Source organism: Haplochromis burtoni, unplaced genomic scaffold, assembly GCF_018398535.1.
Source record: "Haplochromis burtoni strain Fernald_Lab_line unplaced genomic scaffold, NCSU_Asbu1 Contig_3, whole genome shotgun sequence".
NCBI lineage: Eukaryota > Metazoa > Chordata > Actinopteri > Cichliformes > Cichlidae > Haplochromis > Haplochromis burtoni.
Genome location: NW_024582364.1, coordinates 1,465,741 through 1,483,461, shown reverse-complemented (window position 1 = coordinate 1,483,461; position 17,721 = coordinate 1,465,741). Strand labels below are relative to the sequence as shown.

The window sequence follows — 17,721 nt, the reverse complement described above, 5'->3', positions numbered from 1 at the left end:
TGTTTTACTGATGGCAGTGTACACTCACTGTTGTACCTCTCTTCTGACCTCTGTGCACACTCACAATGATTTGACGAAAAATTGATATTTGGATTCATTACTGACCTGTTGGAAAGGTTATTATAGTTAACTCAAACAAAACTAAAAACCGATATTGTATGGGGGAAGATTGTTTTCGTTTTAGTTAACACAGCTAAAAATAAAAACTAGACCTTGAAAAAAATTAACTTGTCAACTTGGACAGCTAACTAAAATAAAATAAAAATTGTTAGTTTTAGTATTTGTTAATATGGTAAAATATTTGTTGTCATTGTTGTGTTTTTATTGTAATACCTGTTCTTGTGCAGTTTTGCATACCTCAGCCTTTTCTTATTGCTTCCATTTCTTGAGCATGGTTTCAGACGGCCCTCGAGCGAGACCATTTCTAATGAGGTTTCAGTGAACAGCAGAGGGATCAACTGAGGGCCAGATGTGTCTGTCGGGTCCTGTGTCAGGTCTTTTCTGGAATATTTTCAGATTTCTTCAGAAGATGACTTTCAAAAACTTTTCATTTGTTGTTGATACTTTTTTCAGACCTGCTACTCATTCTTCTGTCCTCCACTTGTCCAGTGTCCACATATTTTCTTTAAGGATACACAGCACACCGCACTAAGATATGCCAAACTTTCATGTTGCGCCAAGAATACTATTTATTTTATGCCCATCGTACAGTGTTGCCATTAGTCTTTTTTGTGGATTCACCCAAACAAATGGCAACAAACTATATGTTTGGTCTAGTTTTTCAATGAAAAGATATATAAAAAGAAATAAAAAGAAATAAGGAATGGCTCAAGACTTTTGCTCAGTGCTGTATAGATATAAAAATACCACTTTGGACTGAAACTTGGATGTTTCACTATTTTCTGACAATATATATAAAAAGTATAAAAGTATTCAGCAGATTCATGAAAAAAAAAATCAGCTCTAGCATTAACTGATGTAGTTTTTCTTCTTTTTGTCATGTACAGTACAGGGTGAATATTCCTAAATATACTGCATATCTGAATAGAACTAAGTTGTGTCAAATAGGAGTCATATTCCAAAGCTCCTTTTCCCATGTTTAGGTTAATCCAACCATGTGTTTGTTCACCAGCCAAGTGTTAACAGGGGTTTCCAGAACATGCCAACCTGCTGTGAAGTCTCTATGATGGAACAGCTTCACATTGTTCATGCCACAGGATTTTGATTTGAATGTAAATTATCCAGAAGTCTTCAAAGTATCCAAAAGGCAGATGGTGCCACATTGTCTGTGCGATTCACTCAAACAGATTTTCCTCAAATTATGTTTATTTATTCATTTGCCTGCGAAGCCTGTGGAAATGCAGCTCAGCTGACTACCACGGTTAGAAACTGTGCATCCATGTGCTTAAATATAGACTGGTAACAATTTGAAGGTAGCTAGTGAAATCACATTTTAATAAAATGTAGTCTACAGTTATACTTATTGTATTATAATTGTATAATGTACATTACCGTTACTGACAGTCATTCTGCTACATGTTTTTTCACCTAATGTTTCATTATTATTGAATGCACCTTCAGACAGCAGCTCTTTAAACCTGCACTCGAGCCAGTGACTCAGTGTTTTTGGTACTTGCAGTAAATGTGATAATATTGTCTTTTCTTTTTTGTTCTTTTGGTAACAATCATTAAGGGAGAAGATCAGATAAAACACCATCAGCGTTGTCAGAAATTGTGCTTTCACCGTGAAAGAGCATTGAAATGTCTTTATTTGAGAAAAGTCAGTCGTGTGTTAACAAAACATAGTTGATCTAGTGACAAATGCAGTGTAACATGCTGTTTCAGCATATGTGGAGATGATCGTTTCACATATTTTTGATTGGCAGGACTGATGATATTTAGTGTCAATTGTGCAGACAGGAGAAACACTATGTTTGGGTAAGTGCAGGAAGTAAGTGGGTAAGATGGCTGAATCACTGTGTTGTACATCTCCATTAGCCTTGCTGGCAGGTATGGAATGTGCAAGATTTTTCCAGATCTGTTGGGAAGAGAGGCAAACAAAAACAATTGGAGAATGTCGAGTATGAATGTTATTTTATCTGGTACAAGATGGTACAAAAGTAACATTTAAATGCTAAGTAATTTCTGCAGTAGTACAAACCTGGAGTAGTTTCGCTGCAATGTCTCACTGCCTTCATGGCGTCCATGTAAGGATTTCCCAAAAACTGCTCATAGGTTGTTCCCAGTGGTACCTCCTGGAGACACTTAGTGGAGTCCTTGAAGAGAAGGTTCTTTCCATTTTCTGACTGGAACATTCTGAATGAAGGATCGGTTCCGGTGTTTCCAAATCTGGCCTAAGAACACAATTTAGGTTTGAAGCAGTTATTTAGTTTAGATTTCTATTACACTGGTTACTTTACTCATTGAAACCGGCAGAATGTGGAAAAACAGAAGTCATCATAACTTTTGTAACTATTGGTTTTTGAAATGCCAAGGTCCCCCCCCCCCACCCACCTGAGATCAAGTGCAAGTACAGTCATATCAAAAAGAAAGTTTTCACAGGACTCTATGCAGTTGTGACAAACTAAGTACACTCCATGATTCAGTAGCAAGTAGAATCAACTTTGGGAGCAGTAACTTGAAGTGTTTGTGCCACGTTGCTGTGAAAGAAGCCCAAATCAACACCCCTCCACCACCAGTTTCTGCTAGGTGTTTGTGCGAATATGTTTGATTTTCAACAAACGTGGTCCTGTACATTAAGGCCAGACGTTTCCACTTTGGTCTCGTCCGCCCAGAGAACATTGTTCCAGAAGTCTCTTGGTTTGTTCAGATGCAACTCTGCAAATATAAGCTGTCCTGCTATGTTCTCTGTAGAGAGAAGCGGCTTTTTCTTTCCAAACAAGCCACATTTGCTCAGTATTTTTCTAATTCTGCTGTCATAAGCTTTAACTTGTTAACTGAGGCCTGTAGAGTCTTAGATGTAGCCCCTACAAAGGGACAATGTTAAAGTTGTCAGAGTTAATTGGCAACTATTTGGAAAAATCGGTTAAAAATTCATTGTTGTGCTCAAAACAGAATGCCAAACAAACTGTATGCAGCTTCTGTAATGAAAGGATGCTTCTCTATTTCAGACTCAGCATCTGTGTCGGCTAGAGAAGTTGAACCTTGATGTCAGATTTTTGCACTGGGAATTCAGTGCTTTGAAACAGCAACAATTTTATTTTAAGCTCTTATTTCATTTCAAGTAGCTATCTTAGACTTTATCACAAACCTGCTGTTCCTGAAGGATGCGGACCACCTTACTGTGGCTTTCTGGGCGCGTCACCACAGCGTGTGCAGGCACCTGAGCCAAGTTACAAGTGGCATATTCACTGATCTCCACTGGTCCTTTCCCAGGGCAGATGAGCTGGTAATCAGAAGATCTCAGATTACGAGCCCAGTCTGGACCGTTACCTTCGATAAAGAGAGGTGGAATAAAGTTTAGAAGCTGTTGTAATGTCATCGGAGCAGGTAGTGCAGATCAGTGCAGTCCTCTTACCATTGCTGTTTTCTGTCACAATTGTGTGTTTAATGAAGGCAACATCACCACCACCCTCAACCAGACACCTGTAATGATATGCCATACATCATGACTTTGGAGACAAAGAGTGAAGTTGGGGGTAAATGGCTAACCAATTAAAAATTACACCTTATCACTGCTAAAGTTCACAAAAATTTTAAAAACGATTAAAAAGTTCTGGTTTTAGGAGGAAAACATGCTTCAGCTCTTGACACATTCTTGGCTGTTTACAAAAGAAATATATAAGAAAAAAAACCCATAACAATAGCTGGCAAGATTGAGCAAGATTGTTTTCCTCTGCTTCCCGTCTCTTTGCTAACTTTCTCCTTATACACAAACTTGTATGCGATGCCATTCTGTTTCTTGCTGTACCTAAAGGCTCCAGCATAACCGTAGTACTTCTCATCAGCGCTGGCTTTGCATTTGGCCTGGTCTCCCACAGCTTTACCGCTGCCGACGCACAGAGAACAGAACGGAGAGTTGGGCTCTGCTCCGGGGGCACAGCCACTACTGAAGAACTTGGCTGATGAGAAGAAGAGATGCAGAAAGAGTTCCACAATCAGCAAACCTCTCTTTCGTCAAGGTTAATGGAAGATTGTGGCTTTTGTTTAAATACAGATTCATCACGTGAGTCATCTAAACAAACTTTTTTTAGAAAAAGGGGAGTTGTATGATTTCTGTGGGTGGCTTTAAATTTCTTTCTGTTGGTAAAAGAAGGAGAAGCTTGCAGTCACTCACTGAAGTCACAGTCATGTTCTGTTTTGTAGATTTGACCCATGGGGATGTTCCAGCCAGCAGTTCTGCCGATTCCTGTGTGGCAAGACTTCTTGCCCTTCAGAGTGTTCCAGGTCACCCCTGAACCCTTCTTTACCACAGCAACAGCATAGTATGAGGAGGATGTGACTGAGAGTGGATACGGGAAGTAGAGGTAGACATTTCAGATGATTCAACTGCAGAGAGACATTCATATAAATCTACTCTGTTTGTCACTGATTAATTTGAAATTAATCCACTTTTTAAAGGTCATCTTTCATTATAATGGTGGACACTTACAAAACCGGAGCCACTAAAATTTTAAACAATGTACAAGCAATACCTTTGAGCTAAATGCTAGGTCTCCAGATTTATGTAAATGCTCAATTTGGGGATTTATTTAGTATTGTTTTTTTAATCTTGGTTGTTTGTAATGCCATAAAGAGACTATATCCTTAATATATAATGAAGACAAGCTCCATCCACCTGTTGTTCAAAGCTTCAGAAGTTTCAGAGGATAAACTAATAAATAAGGATTCCTTGAACTGGTTGTTCATATAAAGCTAGTTAAATTATAGTTGTAGTAGTGGAGTGGTAGAGTCCAAGGATAAAAATACAAATCTGGTCATCAGCACAACAGGTCATTGAAGTTGTGTTACAATTAAAATAATGCACTTCGAGACTTTTTTAAAAATTTGTCCATATCATAAAAAGAAGAGGAAAAAGATGAAAGTTTACTACCATCAGAGCGGCTGCACAACTCTGTGAGAGGAGACAAAATGAACAAATATTACTCATAAAAAGGTGAAATAAGACACAGGATTGTGTGTGTGTGTTATTTCTTCTTCTTGTTATCTACCTTGCACATACTGCTCCACCATGACAGGAACCAGGCCACACTTCCCAGCCGTAAACACCTGACCTCCATCCACGGCCACTGCGTCGGCCTCTTTACGCTGCGGGGCGATTCAAAGCAGAGATGAATGTCACAGAGTGGAGACAAAAAATAATAAATTAACAGATTTCGATATTTCCTCCAGAGTTTACCATAATCTTCTTCAGGCACTCTTCAACTGTAGGGGCGCTCTGGCATTCAATGGAGGTGGTGTCCCCAGACACACTGCTGATGCTCCACGTGTCACACTTTGCGGTCTCAGCATGGCCCACAGCACACCATCTGATGGCAGGGGATGCATCGTCTGATGCCTGCTCTAGAGAGGGAAGAAAGACTTAGACATAAGCCAGACTGACACCTGACTAACAATTGCGTTTCGGCCTGTCTTGCTTGTGTTCTTTACCTTTTTTAAGGGAATGGACGATGCTCATGTAGTTAGCACCCAGATACAGGAAGGAGTCTGTGTTTGGGGGCACCCTCAAGAGCCTCACTGTTGAATCTTTGAACATCAGGTTCTTGGCGGGTGCGTAGGCTTCAGATGAGAAGAGGTTAAAGCTCTGAAAAGGCAGCAAGTGAGATGATTCATTAGGAAAGCAATGAGGCTGCTGAAACACAAGGAATCAGAAAACGCTGAAATTAGATGTTATTCAGTGTACTTCCTACGTGGTCAGTCTGAACTTGGTCAAGGCTCTGCCAGATCAAGTCGGCCAGCTGTGGATCCTTGCGAGTAACAACAGCGTGAGCTGGCACTCTGGCTAGGGAGCAGGCTTTATAGTTGTCAATAGGTGCTCTGGTGTTGTCCTTGCACAGCAGCTCATACGATGGCTTATCCAATTCTGGAAGTGTGATATGACACAGGTTTTACATCAGTGTTTTTCACAGTTATCCTTTCCCATATTTTGTAGAAGTTTCAGGGCGTTTAAGACGATTTTAATCAATGGAGAAAATGACATTCTTGGTCAACGTGATTGCTCTGAAATTTGCTTTGAAATTCTGCTCGACTTGTCCTTGACTTGTGCAGTGTGCAACAGTTGTATTTGTATGTCATGCATGTTCATCAGGTCCCCTCTTGTCCCTGTCGCTTTTCAAAATGAAACTTTTAATCTTGGTAAAGCTTTTTTTTTTTTTTTGATAAATAAAACCTGACAATGCTATGATTCAGTGCTTCTTTACATGTTAGAATGGATAAAGGCTGTTGTGATACTGACCTGGCACAGTGAGATGCTTCACAAAAGCCACATCTCCAGCTCCCTCCACCAAACACCTGTCACAAAAGTCATATTAATACAGATAAAAGGTTCGGCTAAATGTGTAGACGTTTATGTTCACTAATGAGAAGCATTAAAAAGTGGACACTGACTGAAAGGCTCCATTGTAGTCATAGTAAGGCTCCCTCTGGGACCTGGAGCAGTCTCCCTTGCACAGTTCACACAGCTTGCTGCCTCTTGCTGCCCCAGGGGCACAGCTGGCATGGAAGAAGGTGCTCACAGCTGCATAACAAAAAACAAGGCCAGGGTCATAATTTAGAAAAGAAAACCAAAACACTGACAATAGAGCCAGAGTGTCACCACTGTCTCCCTTTAAAGACAAATATGAAAGTTCCCATTGCATTTTTATCATTTAGAAGTTTCATATTATACTGTGTGTGCAGAGTTTGCATCCCCCTGCATACACCAGTTTCTTTCATGTTAGGTTAATTGTCAATTCTAAACTGACCATATGTACGAATGTGAGTGTGGGTGGTTTTCCTGTCTTTTTCTGGCCCCTAACAGACTGGCAACCTTTCCCGCCTCTCACCCTGAGAGCCAGGCTCCAGCCCCTGTGATCTGGAATTGGTTAAGAAGAAGATGGATGGATATTGATTTGTTCAACTGTCTAACAGGCCTAACTAGTCTAAACAGACTAGTTTTTGAACTTCAGTAAATTATATTTAACAAAAGGAAGTGTTATAAGTGATAAGAAGTGCTGACAGGCACAGGATTTTATAATCCCTGGGCAGAAGCCAGGTCTCTCTTGGAAATGAGATTTTTAATCTCAATGAGATTTTTTTCCCTGGTTAAATAAAGGACTAATAAAAAAAGAAGCTAGTTAGCCCCTGTCTGTTTCTACTTTTCCTGTAGTTTTGATCCCGTCAATAAATTCTTGTCAGTAAAGCAAATAAGTGTGTTATTTGTTTCTCAGGTGTCCAGTTTCTCATTAAAAGGTCTGATCTTATTGTCCTTTGACCATACATGCACTAAAACTGTCAAATGTTATTAGCTAACCAGAAACGAAAAGTCCTTTACCCTCCTCCAGAGGTTTGTCTTCAATGCCACCCCACTCAATAACATTCATGGTCACCAGAGATCCTATGGGAATGTTCCAGCCTGCAGATTTCCCCAAACCAGTGTGACATGATTTCTTCCCCCCGAGATCTCTGAAGCCAAATCCAGTGTTCTTCTTTGCCACAGCAACAGCATAATAGCAGGTATCCGTACCTGAATGAAAAAAAAAAAATGGATATAATATTATTGAAACAGCTAAATCACATTCAAATAAAACGCTAAACATGTTCTTGCTTGAGCTTATTTCATTAGGCTACTAATGACAGCTGATGACTAGACATACCGGCGCCATAGTCCTCAGCAATGATGGGATGGAGGTCATAGTTGTTCAAGCCAGCAGTGTAAATGTCCCCACCATCCACAGTAATGGCATCTGCTTCACCAGCCTGCCGGAGAGTATTTGTTGTATGACTGAGGTCAAGTCATTTTTACATAGAATTTCACTGGATAAGTTGAAGGCATTGGTAGTAGGGGGGAGGAGGGAGTTATTCATCCTCAGCAAACATGATGCAATCATTTTGAGTAAAGTGAGTAAAGCTGAAATATATAAAATCAAATGTTTATTTAATGAGCTAAATAATCATCAAGGAAAATGTGCTTGGTATAAACTGAATCCATGCCAATCAAATAAATTTTATTTGACAAGCTTCCATTAAATGTAACATTTAAATTGTATTTATGTAACCAAATGAAATTGAATATTTAGATGCAATTGAAATAGTTAAAGTCAAATCATTTGGTTCGGATTTTATTTTTTAATTTTTTAACTCTACCCCATTTTTCTAGAACACTCCACAGCAGATACAGTTAGTTTATCTTTACTTTAGATATGTTTTAGTAGTAGTTCGAGTATGAACCTACTCGAAGAAAGTGAAGAAAAAAAACAATAAAATGAAGTCATTACATTCACTTATTTTTATTTAAGTAACATTTCAGAATGAGCCGAGCACTGTGAAGCACTTCAGTTACATTGCGTTTATAACAACCGCCCTGGTCAAAGTCTATTATTGAGTATTTGTGGTTAATTTGGTGCTCTGGATGTAAAAAGCGCTCACCTTAATGGCAATAATGCACTCGAGGGTGTTTTCTTTTTTCACACAGGAGAACGCAGGAGCCGCAGCGGCGAGATCTAAACATTTACGCAATTCTTGGTCCGACTTGACGCACCATTTCACCTTCTGAGAGCCGGGTCGGGCGAACGCGCTGGCTGTTAAAACACATGGATGTCAGTTTGGATTGAAAATGTGATGTCATGTGTGTGATTAAATATAGTAGTGCGGGGCTGAAAAGCTTTTACCGAGCAGTCCGAGCAGCGCCACTAGGAGGAGGGGCTTCATGTTGGGCGGTGGGGTCTCCGGATCAGCAGAGCAGAGAGACTGGGAGGCTGCTCGGGCTTTTATAGCAAACCTGAGTGGACCGGGACAAAAGATAAAAATGCCAGAGTTTGCTCAGGTTTCCTAATGTGTGCGCGTGTGGGGGCGCACGTGTGTACTTTAGTGTGCAAAAGACAGAGATTAGGTTTCATGGACAATCTGAAATTGCCACATAATACGAAATAACATTTAGTCATCTGAAACAGTTTGTTTGCACAATTTGAAATCAGAAATATTTAGAGATTAGCATATTTAGGATACACGTGCAGGACCAAACATCTTTGTTTTCAGGTGGGTTAAAGGTTTGGTCAGAGGACAAAACATTCTGCAGCACAGAGTTTAAACTACATTTAAGAGTAAAAAAACAAAACAATAACAAAAACCCCTGGAGTTTTTACTGCAGTAAAGCATTCTGGTCTCAGGACTAACCAGCCACGTGAAAAGGATTTTGGTGTCTGAATAAAAGTATATATGGCACAATGTAAAAATACTCCACATGTAAAAAGCCCTGCAATGGAATATCTTCATAGTCATGCTGAAGTTAACTTAAAAAAGAAAGAAAGAAAGAAAAATCTAAACTTTGGTTCAGAATATAACTCTGGACTGCTTAAAGTAGAGAATTTAATATACTCATGTGATGTTTTGCAGGAAAGAATGGATGTCCTGAAATATTTGTTGTGGAAACATCTGTAAAATATTTTAATTTTTTAGTAAATACGTGGAATAGAAGTATAAATGCCACCAGACTTTATATAGCACACAAAATATTGTATTTCTTGAGAAAATGTCTTTATTTTGCTATTTGTTTTTTAATTTAATATAATTGTCTTTATTCTGTATCCAGAAGTGGCATAAAAGTTTCATTCAGTATTCATAATTATTCAGCCTCTAAAATCAGAACCTGCAAACTTTTCTTTTGTTTTTTTTTTACTTGGAAAAGTTGCAGTTTGTGTGACCCACTTGGGAGCTGTGTTTACAGAGTCAATATTACCCAATGCAAGCACTAAGGTTCATGCTGATTTGCACATTTGACCAATAAGACCGCTTCCTTTATTCTCAGCCATCAAATGTAGAGATATCACATAATACCTCTCATAATACATTTCATGTTTAATGATGCATGTTCGGTGGTGTAACTTTGGAAGATCCAAAACATGATTCTGGATGGATTTAATACTTAATGTAGCAACATTACTGTAGTACACCATCCTTTAATATTGGATAAGAAGAAGAAGAATATTTGCTGTATCTAGAAAGTACTTAGTATTTCTGGAATTAGGAGACATAATTTACCACTCACAATGAAGTAATCAAAACAAAATATTATTATTGTTAACTAATTAATCTAATTTTTACAGCTCTGCAGAGGACTGCACACCATCCTGCATCCACAGCCAAAGCCTGTGTAAGTGAAAACTGATCTGTTTTTTATTTTGCATCATCTGCTTTTCTTTCTTGCTTCTGCAGTGTTTTATTATCCAAATTCATTTTTATTCATGCAGTTTTTGTTCTGTGCTGCTGTGTCCATGTGCAACTTTAAATGTCTTACTTGGCTGAAGCAGGTAAAACTTAAAGGAACAATAGGAAACCTAAAATAATGATTTTTAATAACAGAATAAGGTCCAGTGAAGATGATGAGTAGCAGAAGTAGCTAAATTATCCCTTATATCAATTTTAAAGATAAAGGTTGGACGCATCCAACTTTGAAATTGGGCCAGCCATGAATAAAATTGATCATCTGAACAAAAAGCACATCTTTTCCATGCATCTTTCTTTTAAAAAAAAAAAAAAAAAAAAAAGCAAAATAGGAGGGAAAGAAATATTTATGCAGATTTTGCTCCCAGCTCTAGATATAATAACACATAATTGTGGAATAGGTGATTGCAAGTATTAATATTGCTATGGTTAAATTTACTTTACAACATGAGGAATTAGTCCAGCCATCTTATCAGGGTCTCTGATACAGTATTATTCACCATCAGCTGAGAAATCAATATGATACCCCTGAGTATTGAGAAATGTTTACATCTAAAATAAACCCATTCCACAAAGAGGACAGTTCTGAGTAGGGAAAGTTTGAGTGCACATTTTTAAGGTGTTATGCTGACCTTAGAGTGGGCTTGCAGAAAGTACCCCTAAATAATACAAGCAGGGAAAGTACAGATTGCAGGATGTTTATTTTTTTTCAGGTAATCAGCACAAATGTGTGACTTGGAAGATAAACTAGCAAAACTGAAATGTGTCCAAAGGTGAGTCTGCAGATTACACAAGTCTTTATTTTGAGAGATTAAAGTCCTCAAAATCAAGATAAGCTTACTTTATAGACTTATCTATGAAGTAGAAACTGATCTCCTGCCAAATAAAGTTGTACCTTATCAAATAGTTGTAATACGCTGATAACAAACATATTTCTGTGCTTTAGATTATCAGTTACATTTATCGTTATTATAATTTTGTATTTAACTTTATTTTAATAAATCATGACTACTTCCCATTCTAATCAGCAGGACGAAACAGTGTGATGATGTGGGTCATGATGCTCAGAGCGCACTTCACTGGACATCTGTGGGAGATGCATGGCAGGAACCTGGCACCGGTTGACTGTCTTTCTTTGGCTGTGTTTGTGCATGCATGGTAAGCATTTGTGAGGTTTTGTAGTTCTTCTTCTCTCCAGGTCTTCAGTTCCTTCACTTCCTTCCCACAGTACGTGAGTTTTTATGTTTTATGCAAACTTGGCATCATGATTGCCCCATACGTCCAGCTGAGCCATCATACTCCAGCTTTGTGACACAGGAGAAACAGGGTGAGGACACAGCCGGGGGAAAGAGGCTGTAGTGTTTGACTGGTGGAGGAGGAGGTGGTGTTGTGAATGACGACCTCCTTGTAAGAAAATCCATCACTCAGTGATACAGAGAGGGTCGGAGTCCAAGTAGCACCAGGCTGCCATTCAGTTTTTGTGGAATGTTTGTATTAATTGTAGGACTAAATCCCAGGAGGAGACACAGGAGTCCAGGTTAATCATTTCTGTGTATAAGCATCTCTTTCTATTGCTAGGGCGCGCAGTGTGTTTCTATTAGGTATACACTGGACAAATATTGCTCATGCAGCTGATCTGATGGGGTATTTGCTGCAAAGGTTGTTTATTTTCTTGCCCTGTTTTGTGTTATGAACCTAAAGAACTCAGATGAACCAGAAGAAATACAAATGAATGTTGTGGGCATCTGATGTATATAGTCTGGAATTGATCTTGAATGATTTTAGCCCTCGTTATCTGTCTTGTGAGTCTGCAGTTCAATCTGAATGTTGTGCTTTTGTTAATCTTTGCTGACACTTCACTCAGAACTGCTTGGGCCATGAATTGTCTTTCATTTGATTCAACAAAACTTTATTAATCCTAACAGAAATTAATTCATCATGGTGGTTAACTCCTGCCACACACACTAGAATTAAACATTTACTCTATAAAAAAAAATCAAAGAAGATTATTGCTGTCAGTCCCATTTTTAAAGGACTTTGAGGTGCTTGATAACACACCTGGCAACATACCTGTCCAGCTTTTGCAGGCAGGACCGTTTCTTGTTATAAGATCAGAAAACAGAACCAAATAAAATCGTCACACAGTTCTATATTTTTATATGTGGCTGTGAACATGAATTTGAACACCATTATTTGTCTTTGTAGCTTTGTGATTGAACTTTCTGAAGTGTAGGATTATTGCGAAGGCCTGCGTATCAGAGATTATTGTTCGCTAAGTCATTCTGACTGTGCTGAGTCAGAGGAGATAAGCTTATCATCCATGGCTGTTCTCCTAGAGTACACAGAGCAGGGGAATAACAAAGTACTGTAGTCTGCATAAACGGGTGAGCTTCAAGAGCAGATGCTTTGTTGTATTTTTTATGGTCATCTTTGTTTTTAAGGTTTTGTTCCACTGTGCATGCAATAACCCCTTCAGGTGCAGGTGAAATGCTGTGTGCTACTGTAAGATGTGAAGGCGTGTTCAAGGCAGGCGTTTGAGTGAGAGGCAACACTGGAGATAACTGTGACACATGAGCCAGGAGTGATTCATCTTGAGGCCCACACATGAGTACACTTTCAGAAAGTGTCAGTTTGCAGAAAAACATCCATCTCCTCCATCAGGAATCAGAGACATCGGGCTCCTCAGTTATTCATACTGTTATTACGTCACTGATAGAAATGGTGACTTTAATTGCACCTTCAGTAGAGATTGACATTAAAGTGGAAGGAAACATATTCAGAGCTGCTTCTCTGAGACCTGAACAGCCGTCATTCTGAATTGTTCCTGTCATACAGTCAACTCCAGGAGTTTTTGGGTAATGTCACCACACTGGAGTTTAAATAAACAATCAAGATGTTTAGGAATTTCAGCGATTTCTCTAAACAGATCCCCGTTTTCAGAGGCTCATAAGTGATTTTAAGACTCACAGGCACTTTCATGGTATATCATCAATTCATGATATACTTGGATACTCTGGATTTCACTCAAGTCTGAGGGCAGATGATGTCATGGTTAACCTGTAGAGAAATGATAGGAAGACTGGAGGATCATGCTGAAGTGAGTTACTCAGGTGTGTTTTGGGAAACTGGTGGCCAGTTATTGAAAGATTTATGGTGGCACCTTGCTTCTTTTTGTTCCTGGGCATTTTCAGATATTCGTATACTTTCCCCAGAATCTGTGTTTTTACACAATCTATTGCAGGTCTACAGAAAAGCCACTGAACCTCCATGCTAGGTTTTCATTCTGGGATACACAATTACATGCAAGGATCTTATATGAGCTAATTTGCATCTCTTCCTGTTATGAGCAATACTTAATGGATTTCAGTCAAGTTGTAGTAACTTGTTGTAACTTTTTGTTGATTGAGTTAAATCCATTTCATAAAGAGTACAAAAGAAAATGTGCAAAACCTGCAAGAGTCTAAAAACTCTCCAAATATGCATAAATATAAGTGGGTACTCCATGGAGGTCATAAAATTGGGACTCCTAAGGAACAAATCAAAGGTCAACACATCAAGCACCAACAGCATCTTCACTGGAGCTCCTATAAAGTTTTCAAACTCTGAAAAAGCTCCCCAGGGGACACAGAAGACTAAAATCCCAGTCTGAGTACTAGTTCATGTGATGTCCAAACTGAACTTTATGTCTAAACTCAACCCAAAAATGGCTCACTGTTTATTAACTGTTATTGATTCATTCTGAGAATGAGCTAAGAGGTAATCAGACAACTGGGGTCACCAGCCTTTTATGCAACAGACAAACCCTTTGAACAAACAAAGCCTGAGGGCTGCTGTCCTGCTGCGTCATTAAAATTTCAGCACCGATTAATCAACTCGGCTTCAGTGTGAAATTGATTTAGGTCATTGCTACTCGATGTGGGCTTTTAAACTGTTGCTCCTTTATTTGGAGGTACCAGAAATTCAGCAGGGGAAAAACACAATTTCTCTGACTGACTGACAAAGTGAAAAAGAAAATGCATGTTTTAAAGAGTTTCCTGCTCTGAAGATGTGACTTTGGAACACACAGTAATCTCAGACTTGCGAAACTTCTGATGGGCTTAACGATTTTCCGTGGGGGGGAAATGGTTTTAGCTGTTCTGTTTTAGTCAGCAATAAAATTTCCCTTCGCCCTCCTGTGTTTATTCACCCTTGTCCTTTACACAAAAAGCAGGAGGTGAAAGAATGATTGTCTCATACTGTATTATCCACACAGTGAGGGGAGCGAAACAGACTCAAGACTCCTCTTCTGTTTGCACAGCTGCACACTGTACTCTTTCACCTCTGACCACTGCCCCCCACACCAGGCACTGTTAATAACAATTTTCAGGTGTTGTCCAGGGATTTTTCTTTTGGAAAGATCTCATTCTAATCTATGAGTCACAGCAGTGGTCACATATTAGTTTAAAAAGACCAGACAACTGCTTCTAGGTGGGTGTGACAAACAATGGGGCGACTGTGGCTCAGGGGGTTGGGAAGCGTATCTGTAACCGGAAGGTCGCCGGTTCGATCCCCGGGCTCTCTGTCCTGGTCGTTGTGTCCTTGGGCAAGACACTTTACCCTACTTGCCTACTGGTGTTGGCCAGAGGGGCCGATGGCACGAAATGGCAGCCTCGCTTCTGTCAGTCTGCCCCAGGGCAGCTGTGGCTACAACCGTAGCTGCCTCCACCAGTGTGTCAATGTGAGAGTGAATGAATAATGGCATTGTAAAGCGCTATATAAATCCATTATTATTAATATGTCAACCCATTAAACTGGAAAGAACGCCTGTCACACAAGGAGGTGATGCAGGAGCATCAAGTCTTGTATTAACTGTGCAAAGAAAGATGTTTTGATTGATTGGACAAAATTTGAAGCCAACATTCAATTTGCAGCACATACAGCCCATTTTTTATCCTGACCAGTGAAACTCCCATTTCAGTTAGTAAAAAGAAGTTTACCTACACACTTGGCTGTGATGTCTTAACCCTTTCAGGCTCAAATTAAACTTTTTGTTGCTAATGCACAACCAAGTCCTGCAGTGGTACTTCTGAGTAAAAAAAAGCTCATAAAACATGTATGTGGGGTAACCAGGTTGTTAGTTTTTAACTGTTGCAAATCGGCAACGCCTGCCTCGAGAGGGTTAATAAAAGCAGCCATGTAAATTCAACAGTATATCTTAGTTTTTCTTTATGTTAAAGAAATGTTGTTTGGGCTTAAACTGCAAGAAATAAATACGCAAAATTAGACGTCTGGCAGCTCAGACTGTGCTCTAATTACAAAACAAAGCTTCTGTCAATTCAAAGATTTGATTTCAAAATTGCTTTTTGTGAACCCACTTTAAAAAACAACAAATTTTTTTAATAGCTGATGGAACTTTTCTGTCATTTAATTGTTTATCTGTCTCTTAATTACTTTGGCGTTGTATGAATGGCCATGGAGGAGACTTTATCAGCAAGAAAAATGAATGAAATCTAAATCTAATAAATCCATCTAAAAGTCCAAAATTCATGCCCTCCTTCATATTTTCCAAAGTCTTCCAGTGGACCAGATAGTGGATCTTTGCTGGGCTGCTTCTAGTCCCCCGGCCTTATGATTGTTACCACTGACATAGATCACTGTAACATTTTTAAGAAACATCACCTCTTTTCTTCCAGGACTGGATGCCTGAGTGAAAAACTTAAATACAGAAAAATCTCTGGGAAGGAAACAGCTCATACTCCACCACAGAAACCCCTGCACCAGTTAACACGTGCATGACTCCAAGTGACGAAACGCTACGTCCAGATGAACAGAATCAACTTTTGGAGATTTACTTACCTTGATGATTGAGAATGCATCAAGATACTTCCTAAAACTTTTTTTTTTTAATCTGAACAGTTAAAACTTAAAACACTGCTTATAAAATATTGGTGTCAGTGTCTTTTTGGTCTTAGTGGTCTTTTCACCTGCGTTCGGGGACCCCATGGTATTTAAGGTACGTTATCACCACCATCTGTCCATATTAAGAAACACAAACCTGCTCAGTCTGAACAGACACACAGAAAAGTCTTTAACAGCCTCAGCACAAAAAAAAAAAAATCTAAATACACCGCTCCAAAAAAATAAAATAAAATAAAAAAAAGTTACAGGAACACTTAAATCACACATTGGTTCTTGATGACAAAATATTCAGGCTGAAGGTTTTTACTGATACACACTGTAATTTGCTGAGAACAAAATTATGTAACAAAAGCCAGTGGAAACCAAAATCATCAAATCACAACAAAAAAGTTATAAATTTAAATCAAGAGTGATCAGACTAATCTGGCTCACTAATGTTTACAGCCTCAATGTGCCTCCATGCACTTGAGACATCTGGGTACACTCCTGGTCAGACAGTGGATGATGCCCTGGTTCATCTTCTCCCAGATCCTGGATCAGAGCATAAGTGAGGTACTAGATAATCTGTGGGACTCATAAATATTGTTCTAGGGCCATGATACCTATGCTTTTACCACTATGGCTACACACTGCCCACACGAGGCAAGGCATCACTCTGCACCAGCAAAAGATGTAAAGTGAATCTGAGGATTTCATCTCTATACCCAACTGCTGTTGGCTAACACACGGAGGTCTCTATGCAAGGAAATCCCACTTGAGACCACCACTGCCCAACCTGTCATACTAGATAATGTTGCAGAAAACATTCACCACGACATCTTCAGACTCTTTCATGTTGTTTAAAGGTGGTCTGCTCTCATCTGTGAAGAGAACAGAGCACCAGTGGCTAACCTGCAAGCTCTGGTGTTGTCAGGCCATCACCAATTGAGCTGCTCGGTGCTGTACTGTGAGCACACGTCCTACTAAAAACTGCTGGGCATTCATGCCACCCTCAGGTAGTGTTTCTATCAGAAACATGCTCAAGTATTCCAGTGGAAGTCATTTTGTAGGGCTTTGGCAGTGCTCCTCCAGTTCCTTCTCGCATCAAGAACCAGATACCAGTCCTGCTGCTGAGCTGATGCCCCCTCTGTGGCTCTGTCTAGTTCTCCTTGTGGAATAACCCATCTACACCTTCAAGGCTGTACTAGGAGACAGAAAACTTTGCAACTGCTTGTTTGCATATGGTATCACAGAAGAGCTGGACTAACTGGTATCATTTCATGCTGCCACTGATGGAAAGGGCACTTCCAAAAAGGAGAACTAGAGGAAAATCAGTCAGGAGCAATAGTCTGTGGCCTTCCCTGCGCAGGGGGGAGTTGCCTGTCCAGTGCAGCTGTTGTTACTTCATTTGGACCAAACCAGGTGGAATGGATCCCCATTGGGAGCTGTGGTTACCAACTGAAA

General features: G+C 39.5%; 1 protein-coding gene and 1 long non-coding RNA gene across 8 annotated transcripts; one reads left to right on the top strand and one right to left on the bottom strand.

The window, feature by feature from the left end:
• Window positions 1-1,751: 1,751 nt before the first annotated feature.
• On the bottom strand, window positions 1,752-8,958 carry tfa (transferrin-a). The gene is made up of 17 exons (XM_005912783.2): window positions 8,829-8,958; window positions 8,587-8,738; window positions 7,815-7,917; window positions 7,493-7,684; window positions 6,568-6,697; window positions 6,416-6,471; window positions 5,871-6,043; window positions 5,611-5,764; window positions 5,360-5,523; window positions 5,172-5,268; window positions 5,054-5,074; window positions 4,298-4,462; window positions 3,932-4,082; window positions 3,539-3,606; window positions 3,272-3,453; window positions 2,162-2,354; window positions 1,752-2,038 (listed from the first exon to the last, which is right to left on the bottom strand). Exons 1-17 carry the CDS (start codon window positions 8,866-8,868, stop codon window positions 1,995-1,997), a joined length of 2,085 nt encoding a protein of 694 aa, XP_005912845.1. The 5' UTR covers window positions 8,869-8,958; the 3' UTR covers window positions 1,752-1,994.
• Window positions 8,959-9,952: 994 nt separating this feature from the next.
• Window positions 9,953-16,318, top strand: LOC102293600. 7 transcript variants are annotated; one of them, XR_001336204.1, is made up of 4 exons: window positions 9,981-10,160; window positions 10,263-10,309; window positions 11,412-11,538; window positions 16,053-16,318. It is a non-coding gene; the product is annotated as an uncharacterized LOC102293600 (long non-coding RNA). The 7 variants fall into 7 exon arrangements; XR_001336206.1 differs by having other exon boundaries at window positions 11,409-11,538; XR_001336208.1 differs by having other exon boundaries at window positions 11,094-11,538.
• Window positions 16,319-17,721: the final 1,403 nt, after the last annotated feature.